The following is a 15,160-nucleotide window of genomic DNA, read 5'->3' as shown; positions in this document are numbered from 1 at the left end:
GGCCACACAACCCCAGGGCTGGCGCGAGTAGGTCCGACGGGCGCTAACGAGCGCCGCTTCCAATCCCCTTCGCTCGCTGGCTCCGCCTTCCAGAGCCGGGCGGCTCAACGGGGCATGCGCGAGGGGAAAGTGTCTTCCCGCTGGAGCCCGCGCTCCTCCGTCGACGCCTCCCTGCTACTCCGCCCACTCGGAAATCCACAAGGACTCCTCCAGGACTGCTCCTCACCTCAGGACTGGCAACCACGGCTCCAAATCGGCGCCGCTCACCACGCCAATTCAGGAGCAGTTCAGCTCGACTTTTCTCTGCCTCCGCTCCCTCAGCACTCGTCATGACAGGTAGGAAGAGGGACACTGTGGGATTTTGTCATCAGGGGGAGATGCCAGCAACCGGGGCAGAATTCAATTAAAGAGCGGAGAAAGGGGGCCACAAAGATTAACCCCTCTCCATTTGAGATTCTCTTAGCAACAGTCTCACTAAAGTCTTTTCACTGGGCAGAGGACTGCACTCCACAGTGCTGCAGTCTCCTTCTCCTCTTCACATCCCCATTCTTCCAGTCTGGGGATTGGTCAGGCGCCCAGGGTCTCCAGTAACCCTAAACAGCGGGGACAAGACAAGTAACCCAAGGGGGGTAGAGTGATGGATCAATAGGGCAGCGTCCCAGTCCAGGAGGTCAACCCTTAGTCTAACCTCCCCCCACCTTCTGCTACAGCCTGTCCTCCAGCTGACTCTCTCTGGTAAGACAAAATGGCTGTCCAGCATTCCGCCTTTTATAGGCTGACCCTCAGGGGTCCAGAAGGGACCAGAAGGTTCTGGAATGCCCTATTCTACTGTATGGGACAGGTTCTAGGTTTGTCAGTTGGGACAGTTGGTAGCCACCATTTTGTGACTCCAACTATATTCCTGTCAGAAAAGGCCTCTAGGCCTGAGGTGAAAAACTATGAGGGGGAAAGAACACCTATCCCCTTGACCAACACCTTGAAAAAAACTAGTGGACGCAAAAATTAATAGAAGTATGAGGGGCAAAAAGGGGACAAAATAAATAATAAATTGGAGGGACTACGCAAAAAGCCAGACAGGTCTAACAGAGCTCCTCTCTTTTGGCCCCTCGCCTGACGAACACCCCCCTTTCCTGACAGAAATCCTTGAGCTGTGCCACTGTATAGGTCTCCAGCTCTGACATTTCGAATTCCATCTTGTCAGTGAAAAGTGGGGACAACCACCCCGAAGTAGGTGACCAGGATAAGAACTCTGAGGGTCACTTCCACCCACCTCCAGGAAAGAATTTGGAAAAAGCAAAACGTTGAATTTGAGGGCCGCTAGGAGAAAACTCCGGGTGTGTACCAGTGGTGCACACTGAATTATTATGGGGTACAAAACAAGCACGGCTCGCAATCCCACCCGCTGAGCACCAATTTTATGTTGGACCTGCGATGGGCAAGCCCAGCACAAAGGGGGTAGCTTGGCTCAAGTGACAAGGCAAGTGAAGGCTGTAGTGTTAAGCCGGCTTTGACCCAATAATAACTCCCTGCACAGCCACACCAAAAAGAAGGACACCACACCACTGCTGTAGAAAAATACGATTCCTTTATATAAAAATTCTCTGTTGTAAATAGGGTTGACTGGGAAAGCACATATACATTTCTCTTGGTCATACAATTCTGGGTTTTAATTCTGTAATAAATAGTACTATAAATAAAGTCAGGAATAAATAGCATCAATAAATAGAATAGCTTCAGGAATGAGCACCACAAATAAATATCACAATAAATATCAGAATAAATACTGGTTCATTTAAATAAATAACCACATGTTTCTTCTGGTATCGCTGCCACCAATTAAATACTTTAGGAACATCACATTTGTAATAAGTTTCAAATGGGAAAGATAACTCTTACAGTTTGTGTTGATTTCAATGACAATGTATACGGCTTCTCTGAGCACAGAATAAGGTTTGGGACTCTTTAGGGATCATTCAGAGCGTATGCGCGTGTATCTAAAAGGCAAGCAAACACAGTGAATACTTCATGACTCGGCTGTCATCAGGATAGGATCTCTGCTTTGCCGGTGAAGTCTATGCGTGCCTGCGGGCTTTAACACCGCTAGAACACAGGCGGCACCAGTTCAAAGTCTTTAGACTGACGAACGGGCTGCCGGAGAGGTCACACAATCTTCACGCACAGTCAAACGAATACCGGTTCACAGTTCCTTCACAACGCTGCATTCAATATGAAGAAACGGGCCCACCTCACATTGGCTGCAATCGGGATACGATTCAGTCGGGCACAGCACTTCTCTCGTCAGCGACGGGGTTCTCAGGGGCTCCACGGACCTCCCTCCGACTTCCGCATACAGGGGGGGTTCCCGCCCACAGCTACAGCTCCCGGGTCACTGGGGAGTGGCAGAGACGCTAGTCCCGCCCAACGAAGGCCGGCCTTTCCCCGCCCCGGCGCACCACCTCACCTTCAGTCTGCGCAGGAAGCGCTCTACGCTGGTGGGGCTCGGAGACGTCCGAGCTCCCCTCTAGAGGCGCCTGTCGCGAAGGGGGCACAGCTGACGGTCGCGGCGAACTTGCTCTCGCCTCGCGTAATCGCTCACAATTCACCACCGGGGGGGGGGGGGCGGGGAGGCACACGAATCTGGCCACAGTCTTTGGGGGCAATGAGGCACTCGCTGGGCAGGCGCTGTAGGCGCTAGGACACTTTTCACGTAGCTGACTGGAACGCCAGTCAGAAACAACGCCAGCACCCCTTTGCTGCTCTACTGCCCAGGCTACCAGCCACCTCAGGGGTCAACAGGGCAGGTGTCAATCTGGTGTCAATCTGGAATCTCTTCCCCTCTAATCTAATCCAATCTAATCTAAAATGGCCGCCAGGGACTGGGCCTTATATAGCCAGTGCCCTGGGGTACTGGCACGAGCCAGAAGGTTCTAGAACCTTCTCTGGCTGTGACAATGACATGGCACTCTTGAGGTGTATTTAGGACACTGCCAGCCACCGTACTGTGTGGTTCTAGAGCAGCCATTTTGTGTACCTGAGGGAAATAAAGGAATTCCTGTCAGGAATGCGCGCCAAACAAAGGGCGCCAAAACCTCAAAAGGCCAGGGTTCATGAAAGCTCCACTGGGAGTCACTCACATGAGGGAAAAAGGGGTGTTCACCATTTTAGGGCCATATATACAGGTTGACAACCCCAGTTTGTAATGTCACAGGTTTCGCCAGGTGCCTTGTAAATAGGTGCCACAAACCTTGTGAGCAACTGGGTGTCAAGGAACATCTAACCCCATGAAACAACACATAAAAAGTCCTGGTAGACAAAGAAAAGCGACAAATTTTGGGAGGTACATGGGAACAAAAGAAATCATAGTGGTGAGGGGACTCTCAGAAGCAGACGGGTCTAACACTCCCGAATCCAGAATGCTTCTGGCTTCAACGACTGCCAGTAGGGCGGTGTCAGTGCCCTGTCCCGGCCGGAAGCCTGTTTGCGAAATTCTCAGCAGGCCATTGGACTCGAGAAAGTGTGATAGATGAGAATTCACCAATCTTTCAGTGATTTTACTGAGTCCAGGAAGCAAGGAGATAGGCCTGTAATTCGCCATGTCAAGAGGATCTAAATTGGGCTTTTTCAAGAGAGCTTTTACAACTGCTCCCTTCCAGTTCAAAGGAACCAGACCACACGCCAAGGATGCATTGATCAAATCGGTCACAGGGTTATCAATAGTGGATCCTACCTGTTTCAGAATCTTCATAGGGACTGGATCACTGGGGGAGCCGCTCCTAATAGTGACCAGTACCTTAAGGACCTCATCCACGGATACTGGTCCAAAGGCTTCCAAATGGACGGAGGGTCCAACTGACTCACTACTAGCCTCTACTCTCTGGTTCATCTGGGGCAGGGCACTTAAAATGTTCACTATTTTAGTATGGAAATAGTTCGCTAAGTCCTTGCATTTCTCTTCTAGATTATCATGGGCTGGGGAAGGCTCGGGAACCCTCAAAAGCTCCTTAACCAATAAAAAGGTTTCTCTGGAGGAGTTCGAAGAGTTTTCAATTCTTTCATCAAAGAATTGTGCTTTAGTGCACCGAAGAGCAAGTTTGTACGCCCTTATCGCCGAGCGATATTCAATTCTGGTAGTTTCCTCCCAGTCCTTCCTCCAGGCACGTTCATGCTTCTTACAGCCCTTTCTAAGGGTTCTTAGCTCAGGCGTATACCAAGGAGCAGAGCCCATTCTCTTCTCTCTTTTTGCGACTGTTCTTTTAGGGAGGATAGAGTCGAGTGAGCTAGTCAACCAGATACTAAAGTTCGCATCTGCCAGTACTGGGTCCAGAACAGGGGGGGGGACGCACACATTCAAGTTTAGTAATCCAATTTTCGACCGACAGCCTAGACCAAGGTCTTTCCGAGGTACGAACACTGGGGAAAGATGTAGTCATGGCCTCGATTTGCCATGTAAAAGGAATCAGAAAGTGATCCGACCACGGGAGTGGAAAGGGAGGCATAGCTCTCACAAAAGACACGTTAGTAAAGATCGGGTCAAGCAAATGGCCCTTGTTGTGAGTTGCTCCCGAATTAATAAGGTCTACCTCATATACCTTAAGATCACATTGAAGGTCTGCCGCTGACAGGTCCGCCGGGTCATTAAAATGAAGGTTAAAGTCTCCCAACATCATAAAATTGGTGGTAGTGGAGGCCAAGACCGTAACGGTTTCCATCAGGGAGCTAACAAAATTTCCGATGCATCCTGGAGGACGATACACCAATAACCCTGACACTGATACAGTAGGTGAAATCTGGAAAGAGAACTTACAGCTCTCACAATCCAACACCCCACTATTCTGTGCCCTACACACCAAAGAATCCCTGTAAAGTATGGCAATACCACTTCCCCTACCTACTGGCCTAATCTGAGAGTAAATTAAAAAGCCAGGGGGGAGGGCTCTTACAATATCCACCCCAGAGCCAGATGTAAGCCACGTTTCCGTTAAAAACAAAATATCTAAGTTATGGTCCTGTATGAGAAAATTAATCTCTAAGGAGTGCCTCGGGAGAGATCTGCAATTCAACAAAGCCATTTGCAAGGAATTTTTTACCGTAGATTGCTGGGTCGGGCAGCATATTCTACAATATGAGAAAGGCTTTACTCCTCTGTACATATAGGTACAGGTAGGAATTTTGGGGGGGGCGTAGTGATATAAGATCATCGCGCGTATAAGTAATACTGGGCCCTAAGGACTTTAGCATAGGGTCAGGCCCTAGGCCCGCCTGGGCCCGGACGGGCACAGACGGGCACAGACGGGCTGGACTCTGGCGCGACTCCGGCGAGAGTCCGGCGAGCCCGCTGCGCGTTAGCATGACCGTATTAAATAAAGGTCTAGCGTCCTTCTGACGACTAGACCGTCAGCCAAGATGGCGCCGCCAGGCGTCCTTCACTCCCTCAAGATGTCCGCCGAAGTGGAGATGCTCGGCAAGGGGGCCCGCCGAAAAAGCGGTGAATTTCCAATTACAGTGCAGGCACGTGGGCCAGATATTAAAATCAGGGAAGAAGGCAAAATAAACGCTAAAGTAAATGCAAAAAACGGGAATTAAAAAAAAAAAATCGCTACAAGCCTCGCAGACTAACGCAATTAAGCGCAGCACGCTCTGGTTACATGCTCGTGCCACCAGTCAGTTCTAAAGACTGATCGACTCAATCACTCGCCTTAAATAAAGGTCTAGCGTCCTTCTGACGACTAGACCGTCAGCCAAGATGGCGCCGCCAGGCGTCCTTCACTCCCTCAAGATGTCCGCCGAAGTGGAGATGCTCGGCAAGGTGGCCCGCCGAAAAAGCGGTGAATTTCCAATTACAGTGCAGGCAGGTGGGCCAAATATTAAAATCAGGGAAGAAGGTAAAATAAACGCTAAAGTAAATGCAAAAAACGGGAATTAAAAAAAAAAAATCGCTACACGCCTCGCAGACTAACGCAATTAAGCGCAGCACGCTCTGGTTACATGCTCGTGCCACCAGTCAGTTCTAACAGTGACATTTAAAGTGACATATGTGCAAGGTTTCAATTTTAGAACATTTCACCAGGCAGGATAGGCCATCCTTCAGGTGTCCCAATACTGTAAGGTCCTGAAGAGACTTAAAATTCTAACTGGGTCGAAACGCCGTCGCCAGTTTGAAAGGCGAACCAAAATTCAGCATTTATGATTGTATAAAGTGTTGTGGATGATATTGTTACATTTCCCATGGTCGCTGAAATGTTCTAAAATTGAAACCTTGCACATATGTCATTTTATATGTCACTGTTTAGCTTAGGTTCAATTGTTCTCTCACTAGGACACCACACACTATTGTCTAATGTTTATCCATTTGTACAGCATATCTTTCAACTTGCACACCTATGTATATATTGTGTTACTTACTTATTTCCTATATAAATAATTTCACTAATTGACTGAACCTTTAAATGTGTATAGCCAGCTATCTTTCTGACATCACCCCAATCCTTTGTATTGCGTTGTGCAGGATATTTCTTAGATAAAAGGTGAGTAAATAATTTTTTGTAAATATACACTTTCTTATGGTTTCATATAATTTTCCAACTCCTCACTCTGGGGTTATAACAAGGTTTCCCCTAGGGTCAAGGATGCACTCTGAAAGCACCCTCAGCGGCACTAGGGCGACCAGGTACAGAGTGCTGACGCCCAATGTTGTCCAAAGGCGTATAGGGGGCCTTCGGTTGGTGGCTGCTCATGGGCAAGCCACAGGGTTGAGGGAGCAAAGCTCCTGGACTTAAGCTCAGGGCAAAAGGGGTTCAAGTAAGGGCCCAAGGTGCACCCACAGCGGCACTAGGGCGTCCAGGTGCAGGGTGCTGTTTTGGCGTCTGGTGCTATGTGACTATCAAAGGGGATGCTCCGGTTCGAATAAACACTGAAAGCTCGGGCAAGATCTTCTAGAGGCGACCACCGGTTAGAGAGGTAAGTTGGGATGTCGAGGGATGCTGGGACACCATTGGTTGGCCCTCCAAAGGCTGTGGGACGTCGGGTGCAGGTGAGTCTTTTGGCATTGGATTCTTCTTACACGCTTCGGTCGGGGTGATCCTCCAGAAAGAGGGACTCTAGGCAGGTCAAGAATCACCAGATCCCAGGTCAGGATCGCAGAGAAGACCTCCTTGTGGTGTTGGGCCACTCAAACTCTGGCTGGGGCGTCAAGTGCAGATTCAGGGATTTGGCCAGAGCCAGAGTCTGTTGGTGAGCAAATCTGGCGCTCACTGGAGACAAAGTCTGGTTAGGGAAGGCAGGGAAGGTCCTCCGGGTTCTGGGGGCCTGCTGGCTGCAGGACATACCGGGATTTCGCTGGAGCCGGTCGGGCTTGGGCCAAATCAGATGGTGTCCTCCTCTTCTTCCTCCAGCATGGCTCTTTGGTCAGATTTAGGGGTGTTTCAGGTAGTTACAGGTTGGGACCAATGGGTCCCTTCCTTGGGGTGGGTAGACCCCCTATTATGTCACCCTCCAGTGGGAGGGGGTCATAAGCCTCCCTCTGGTTGGCTGGGTTCTCCCATCTTCAAGATGACGGGGACTGAGTTGTCCTTCCCCTCGCCTCCCCCACTTGAGGGGCGGGGTTGGCAGAGGTGGGCAGACCTCTACTCCTATTTCCCACCAATTCTCAAGCCCAAAGTGGGAGGTCAGAACCGGTGGGAGCCAGTTACTGGGGGAAGCAAATGACTGGGGCAGCTCCCGAAGGCGGTAATCCTTTGAAGCTTCCCCTTCGTGCACCCTGTCCATCCTAGGGGAGGAGGCTAGGCACCACTATCAAGGATGTGCTTAGTTTCAGGACCCCGAGAGCGGAAGGTTCTCGATCCAGGGGTCCAGAAACATGTCTGTGGGTGGCAGCTGGCGAACAGCCAGTCAGCCAAGACACTAGAGTCAGGTCGTTTTTCAGGGGGCATCTCTAAGATGCCCCTCTGAGTGCATGTTTCATTAAATCCCACACTGGCATCAGTGTGGGTTTAATGTACTGAGAATATTGATAACAAACTTCCCAGTTTTCAGTAAAGCCATTACGGGGCTGTGGAGTTCGTAATGATAAACTCCCAGATCATATACTCTTTATGGCTTTACTGCCAAGAATAGACTTAGGCACTGCAGGGGTACAGGGCTCATGCCCCTGTGTCCTCACCAACGGTAAAGTGCACCCTACTAAAGGGGTGGCTTACCTATACCAGAGGCAGTGGCTGTAGGCATGGCACACGGTGTGCCATGTCAACTCCACCTTTCTCTGCAATGGCAGTGTGTGTGTGCGTTTGTGTGTTAGGGCACAGGGCCATTAAGGGTGGCACAATCTGTGCTGCAGTCCTCAGAGGCCTTCCCTGTTTACAGGGCCCTGGGTACCTATTCTACCTTTTACAAGGGACTTACATGTGGCAGGGAGGTGACAATTTGGGAGTACAAAGTGCAGTTTTACGGTAAGAACATAGGCCCTTGGTACCTGGTTGGCAGGAACCCAGGGCACACTCGGTAAAAGAGCATCAACATCAGGCAAAACATGGGGGGGCAACCATGCAAAAAGGGGTACTTTCCTACATGATCTTATTATGCCTTCAAGCAATAGAACAGTTTTACCTCTTGGAGTGTGTATGGAAAATTTGACCTTTCATTTATTTTCCTTATAAAGAGGGGAAGTGAAAAAGGCACCAAGACTGCTACATATGCTTTAAACCCATTTTTTATTTTCTAGTGGAATAGTATATATTTTTTGCACAAGTAAATTAAAAGACAAAAAATGGAAGCCTAGCGTTGCACTTCGATAGGCATTGTTATTTGTTTTATTTAGAAAGGTTTTCTCGATTTTATTCAGTGTTTAAGGATATATATGAAGGTCCCATGATAGAGAAACTGGTACCAATGCCTGTACACTATAAAGATAAGGGCAATTGCCATACCGTGGGACATATATGAACTACAAATTCTCCTCTGTGCAATGAGCAGGGACACAGCAGTGTAACATGGTACATTGTCATGTCATCTGTTAAATCAAAGATGTGAAAAATGCATTTAGTTAATCAGTGCCATGTGCTGGGCATTCACCTATGACTGCAGAGTGCCTCGTGTGAAGGATTTACTAAACCATAGTGCAGATAAGTATAAGGAGAACTGTATGTGAAACATGGAGGATGTGTAGATTGAAAATACTGAATGCAGTTGCTGAAAACATAAAAACATAAGTGAAGGAAGGGGTCTTAGACTAGAAATTAGCACTCATTAGTGGAAAAAGAAGAGAATTTGGTAGAAACATGGAAAAACTGCACGCTATACCAAAAAACACCAGGTTTGAGGAGTCATAGAAAGGGAATAATACATCTAGGGGGTAGAAAATTAAAACCATAGCACTACATACTTGCCGAAGGTTGTAATAGAGATGTTGTAAAAAAAATATTTAAAAAAAGTTACCTTGATTCTCTTTGCCGTTGTATGCTCAAGAGTACTTTTTTTTCCAAGAATATCTGTTCCTTCAGAACGTCCTTTAGGCAGCCTTTGCTTGAAGAACCTTCGCCTCCAATTTTGCCTGTGATGATTTAACACACAGACACAGCATTTGATAGCATGCTTAAAAGAAATACAAATTTAGGTCTTATTGCAGTAACCCGGGTTCTGGTATTTATAACATAAACCAAATAAAATTACAACTAAATAATTGAAGGTTCAGTCGTTTCTAATAATAGTATTGATTAACTTTTTTAATGCATATACATTTTATTATGGAAAAGTATTTTATAACAATTTTATATACATACTTTCACCAATACATTCGGTTTCGTTCCAGTGCATAAAAGCAGTCCTACAGCAATTACAAACTCATGAAATTCCAAAGAAATTAAACAGCACTTTGCATCCTCCTTTACTAATAACATATGTAATAAATAAAGGGCATAGAAACAGTCCAATAAAATATGGCATATCAGCTTTTCTATTTATTCTACAAACACACATGCTCCCTTGAGGTTTAATATGCAAAGATAAATAGAACAAATGACCAGATGGGATTTATAAACGTTTTCTCAAAATGTAATTATATACTTTTGGGTCCGCTAACTTTAATTAAAGAATATAGGAATCTTTACTTCTCATGAAGTGCAAAATGTAACAAATCGAAAGACAGACCTGTGAACATAAGCCAAATCAATTGCCAATGACTGGGATGAGGATGAGGAATGCAGAGCTTTTCTCATCAGAGACAATGAAATGCCAATTTCCTTTAGTCTATTAAAAATAAGTCCAACAATCTCTTTTTGAACCAATAGGTAAATTTACTACTCCCTTCAAGCAAAGTCTTTAAACAGTATAAAGAGATTGTGACTTGCAAGGACAACTGTAATGAGCAAAAATAGCCATAAAATCATTCAAGTGAGTCTCACATGACAAACCACAAAATCTCAGACAAGCATTAGCATAGCCAATAGGTCTCCCCTTTGGATCCTTATAAGTGTTTAGCCATGCAACGGTTGATGTTGTTGCCCCAAGGATATTGTGCTGTATAACTAAATACTCATAAGGTCCCAAAAGTGAGACCTATTGGCTATGGACAAGTCATGTATGATACACAGTAAGCAGCGTTCTACTATACATTGTTGTTTTGAATAGTTTCAACGTCAGTTGGTAAAGAGAAGCTTTTAAGTGCATAGCTGCCGAGGTTTTAAATTGAGAAGTGTGATATTTTCATAATTTTATTGTAATTACTTTGCCCCAGTTTTAAAGTCTTTTAAGAGTTTCTCATTGCTCAAATAAGTGTATTCACCAATATGTATATGTTTCCCTCATTTTCATTGCTTGAGTTCGGAGTCTGATGTGGTGCCAAATGGCCAAACCAAATGCTGAGATAGCCTAAGAAACAGAGTGAGTGCATATAGCAAATGTTAAATGATGTAATGGGTGGGATCGGGCCCTCAGTTAGTCGGGTAAAGCCACTTTAGAAGCAACACAACCCACAATGCTCTTTAGCTAGTGGAAATTATACTAATTGAAAACTTCTGTCCCGGGATGGTGGTTCTCAGGAATTGGGATTCCGGGAAAAGTCAGTATTGCAGTATAAGCGCTGGAGGTCCACCATTTTCACGCTCAGCTGTAATCAGTACGTTTCTTGCTTATTTTCTTGGATGTAATTGGCCTTGTAATTGTAATAATCTCTTTAAAAGAGACGGTGGGTTTAATATTATAGAGGAGAAGGGAAGAAAACAAAGATTTGACTACTCTCTGTTAAGACGAAGACAACGAGGATTGTAGGAAAATTGGGTGTCCAGACGCCTAATCCCACTTGGTTTATTAGTATTATCGCCCTGAAAAACCGCCTGTCCTACTCTAATTCTCAGAATACAAACCCCCTCACCCCAAAAAAACAGTTCGACACGTCATTAATTGATCATTGTGTCAGCCAACTGAGAGAAAGTTAAAATAAATAGCTTCAGTTTTTTACATAAATGGCAAAGACTAAATAAAGCATGCTGCAGAACACCGTACCAAGTCCGTAGAGGGGGAGGCTTGAAGCATGAAACTGAGCTAGCGAAAGGTGTAATTCCCTTGCTAAATGAGTCCTCCGAGCAGCAGGTCTGTAATGAAGGGAGCGAACACAATATCCCTGAATTTTATATTATGCTGTTCCCAAAGACCAACAACCGTTGAAGCCTGACTGATGCCAGTCATTTCTAACGCCACGTAAAGGCTAAAGTAAGGAGAGGCTGACAGTGAGGACTACACGTTTGCGCAGTACCTAGCAACAAACCGGAAATGACAGTATGTCCTGCGCAGGACGTCACCCTGGATTTGGGAGGCCCCGGCATAAATGCAATATTCCTGTAATGTTCAGGGCAAAGGTACAATGTTTGTGGTCGTTTGCAGACCCATTTAAGAAATGGTTTAAGTGAAAAAAAAAAGCTGGAATTGGGTAGCATTTTTAAGAAGAAAATGCAATGCCAAAATATTTGTAATAGGAGACTTCCTCAAGGTTTTACCCACAGAGGCAAGATGAAGAGCTTAAATACTTGGTGCAAAGGCCATTACCGGTCTTGTTACTATTAATCATCTGTTTATGTAATGTTATGTAATGCCACTAGAGTACGTTGCTGTCCAACCTGGGTATAAGTCTATCATAAAAAGGGTGTCAGCAAACACAGTAAACATGCTATGTGTTTAGACCACAATCTTGAGGGAAAAGGACTTTTGCTTGTGATAGGTCAGCAAGATAAAGAGCAAGTGGTCCATTTATGTAGATTAGTCTACAGGACTGAACAATCAACACTACGGAGGGCTGTCTGGAATTCCACAAAGTAACAGCATAAATGCAAAGAAATGTGTCCAAGGGGTGAAATAATGGTTCAGTGTTAATTAATTAGGCTGAAATGCAGCATGCTTCCACAATATAACTGCCATTCCAGCCTTTTCAACACAATATTTGAGGTGACTGGCAATAATTTCCAAAAATAAATAAGTCTGTAAGGCTCTGGGGCCGCACCATCCCTTGGTTTAAAGATAGGCATAATGGTTGCCCCAATCCCTTACATGAAGAAACAGCCAGAGAAGGAAACCCACTGGAAAAAAGGTGACAAAATAATGCTCTACAATTTTGAATTTTGCAGTAAGATTTTAGGAAGCATTTTACCTGGGATGGAAGATAGTGACAATTTTATGAAGCGATCACTTTCACAAATTGCATCAAAGTAGGTCGTTCAGAATCTACTGCAATCTGCTAAGAATGGGATCTCTCTTTGGCACTTTTTTTTCATAACTATAAAGAGTAGAAATAAAGCGGAGCCATGAAGTTTCAGAAACCACACAGACTAAGGACCAATGACACAGGATTAACACTAGTTATTCCATTCACAGAAACCCAACCTTTTTGTGACTCCCTCAACAGGATAACGTGCATCATAGGATTCCAATTGTTCCTACTAAAAAAAGTGTCAATAGACGTTAATAAATTCCTACACCTCGAACGCAACTGCTGAGCTTCTTTCAAGTCAGCAATATGACAAATGTTTTTACAAGCTCTTAATTTGGGCTGAAAATACATTTTAAACATGTTCAATGTTTGATATTCTTTATTAAACCATTTATTCCCAGATGGCTACCTGCTATTCCTTGGCAAATCTTCAAAAATAGTTCTGTGACAATGAGGAATGGCACCTCTCTTGCAACGGTCCTACTACAAAACTTTGCAAGGGAGAGGAAGAAATCTGGATTTAAGTTAAGAGTTTAAAGACTGACAGGGTGGCACTAATCTGTGGGGATAATTTAGTGCTGCCTTTTCTTGCCACACCCCCCATCGAGAATACAACTTGCTTCTACATTTGCTGCCTCTATCAACCTAGCTTTCCTTCCCGAAATCCCACCTGACAGATGGAATAACCATGATCTAATACTGTAGAATGCAGTAGCAAATCTGGAAAACCCTGGGACCAGTGAGCTGAAAAGTTGTAAAGGCAACAGGGGAGGACACGGCACAAGCACATTCATCTGCTTCTGCGATCTCCTCATCACAGCACAACCACACAGCGCTTCCACAGTGTATTGCAAATTTGATTACGAAAATTCCTGATGAAAGAATGGTTTGAGGGGAACAGTCCTCAGCTGGTTTACATCATGCCTTAAAAAATGATGACATCAAATAAAACGTGGCAAAACATATAGGTGGTAAATCTTACATACTGTCAGGACCCCTGCAGTTACTGGAAGGTTACTCCTGCAGAAGAGGTGATTATGTTCTGGAACTATCATTTTTATCCTGTCATACTTACATGCCTAAGTTGGGAGCAGTTATCAAAACTGTGCCCAGCCTCAAGAGAAACTGGTATTTAACGGGCCTACCATGCAGGATCAGTCTTCAGGTCCATTTAACCATTGAATACATGTAAATTAGCCTAAGTCACTCTCCTAATCCCTTCAGTCTCGGTTTTTCTGGATTTCTTTTTTTGATAACTGGTCTCGGTTAGGGTGTACCAATGGACCGCAGTAGCCTGCTTTACTCCTGGTGGGTAGGAATGCTAACAGCGTTACGGTCAACTTTCTATATATGTTTCAAGTAAAAAAGACAGAGATGCAATAGCAGGAAAATACAGAAATTTAGAGTTGTTATTAGATGTCCCTAAACTGCAAACAGTAGCCAGCTGTGTAGCACAAAAATACAGGAACAAATATATAATTTTTCAATCTTACCCAAGCATAAGGAAAGTGCTGGACTTTTGCCGATATCATTTTTGAAATAAAATTACAATAATGAGACAGTTAATGTAATTGTCAGATTGCGGGCTGTTTCTCTCTGATATAACTTTACTACGTTGCAAAGTATTAATCCAAAAATGCATACAGGTACAGTGTACTCGTTTTTGCCTCTTTGGTAAGGGCTCACACGCAGGCAAACATACATACGTTTGTACAGATACAAATTACTAGATGGTTAAAAGAGAGGATCACAGCAAAATGAAGACAAATTATTTATGGGTATTAAATGAGGAACATGGACATGGCCATTTTGCTTGCTCTATTTACAGAGAGGTAGGATACTGCGCACAAGCAATGTCCCCAGATTTATCATAACAGGGATTTCATTACCTATAAGTGCAATTAGTGGACCCACTAAGAAGCCACTAATTGTGGGATTTCTTCAAAAGACCCATATATAGAAAGCTGCACAACTAACCACTGCAGAGGAGAGAGGATGGAGTCCACAAACCATGTGTTTTGTCCGTTTGTTCTGTGCAGCTCTCGAGAGAACAATAGGGACCACTAATTTTGTGATGACAGCAGACTAGGGAGGAACAGACATAAGATGTTTGAAGCTGAGAAAGCTGCAAGCAACAATTGAGGACCCTTTTTCAATTTTACTTTCCTCTAATGTTCTACTAGTCATGGTCCACCAGCAGAGAGATTTTTTTAAATGAATCTTGTCATGACTGTATGCCATTCTGTGAACAAGCACACACAAACCCCCGTCCCTACTAGTAACATCCGCTATTATGGGCACTGCTCATCACAATACCACACGTTTCAATGGAAGAGCTTGTGTAAACTTTGAGTTCCAATAATAGGAAATAGTCTTTGTTTACACAATGAAATATATTTCTGTAACTGGGTTTTTCACATTCAGCAGCAAATACTCACCAATGATCAAAAATTTAGCTTATGACTGACT

General features: G+C 44.9%; 1 protein-coding gene across 2 annotated transcripts in view; it reads right to left on the bottom strand.

Annotated features, from left to right (window-relative positions):
- BOD1L1 (biorientation of chromosomes in cell division 1 like 1) overlaps positions 1-15,160 on the bottom strand; it is a 500,752-nt gene that overhangs the window by 320,546 nt on the left and 165,046 nt on the right. For both annotated transcript variants that reach the window (XM_078678462.1, XM_078678463.1), the window contains exon 8: positions 9,430-9,544. In XM_078678462.1, coding sequence (XP_078534588.1) covers positions 9,430-9,544 — 115 coding nt within the window. The remainder of the gene's footprint in view (positions 1-9,429; positions 9,545-15,160) is intronic.

This window comes from Lissotriton helveticus, chromosome 2_2, assembly GCF_964261635.1.
Source record: "Lissotriton helveticus chromosome 2_2, aLisHel1.1, whole genome shotgun sequence".
Classification (NCBI taxonomy): Eukaryota; Metazoa; Chordata; class Amphibia; order Caudata; family Salamandridae; genus Lissotriton; species Lissotriton helveticus.
Note: the sequence above shows the minus strand (reverse complement) of the source record. Positions and strands in the feature narration are given on the sequence as shown.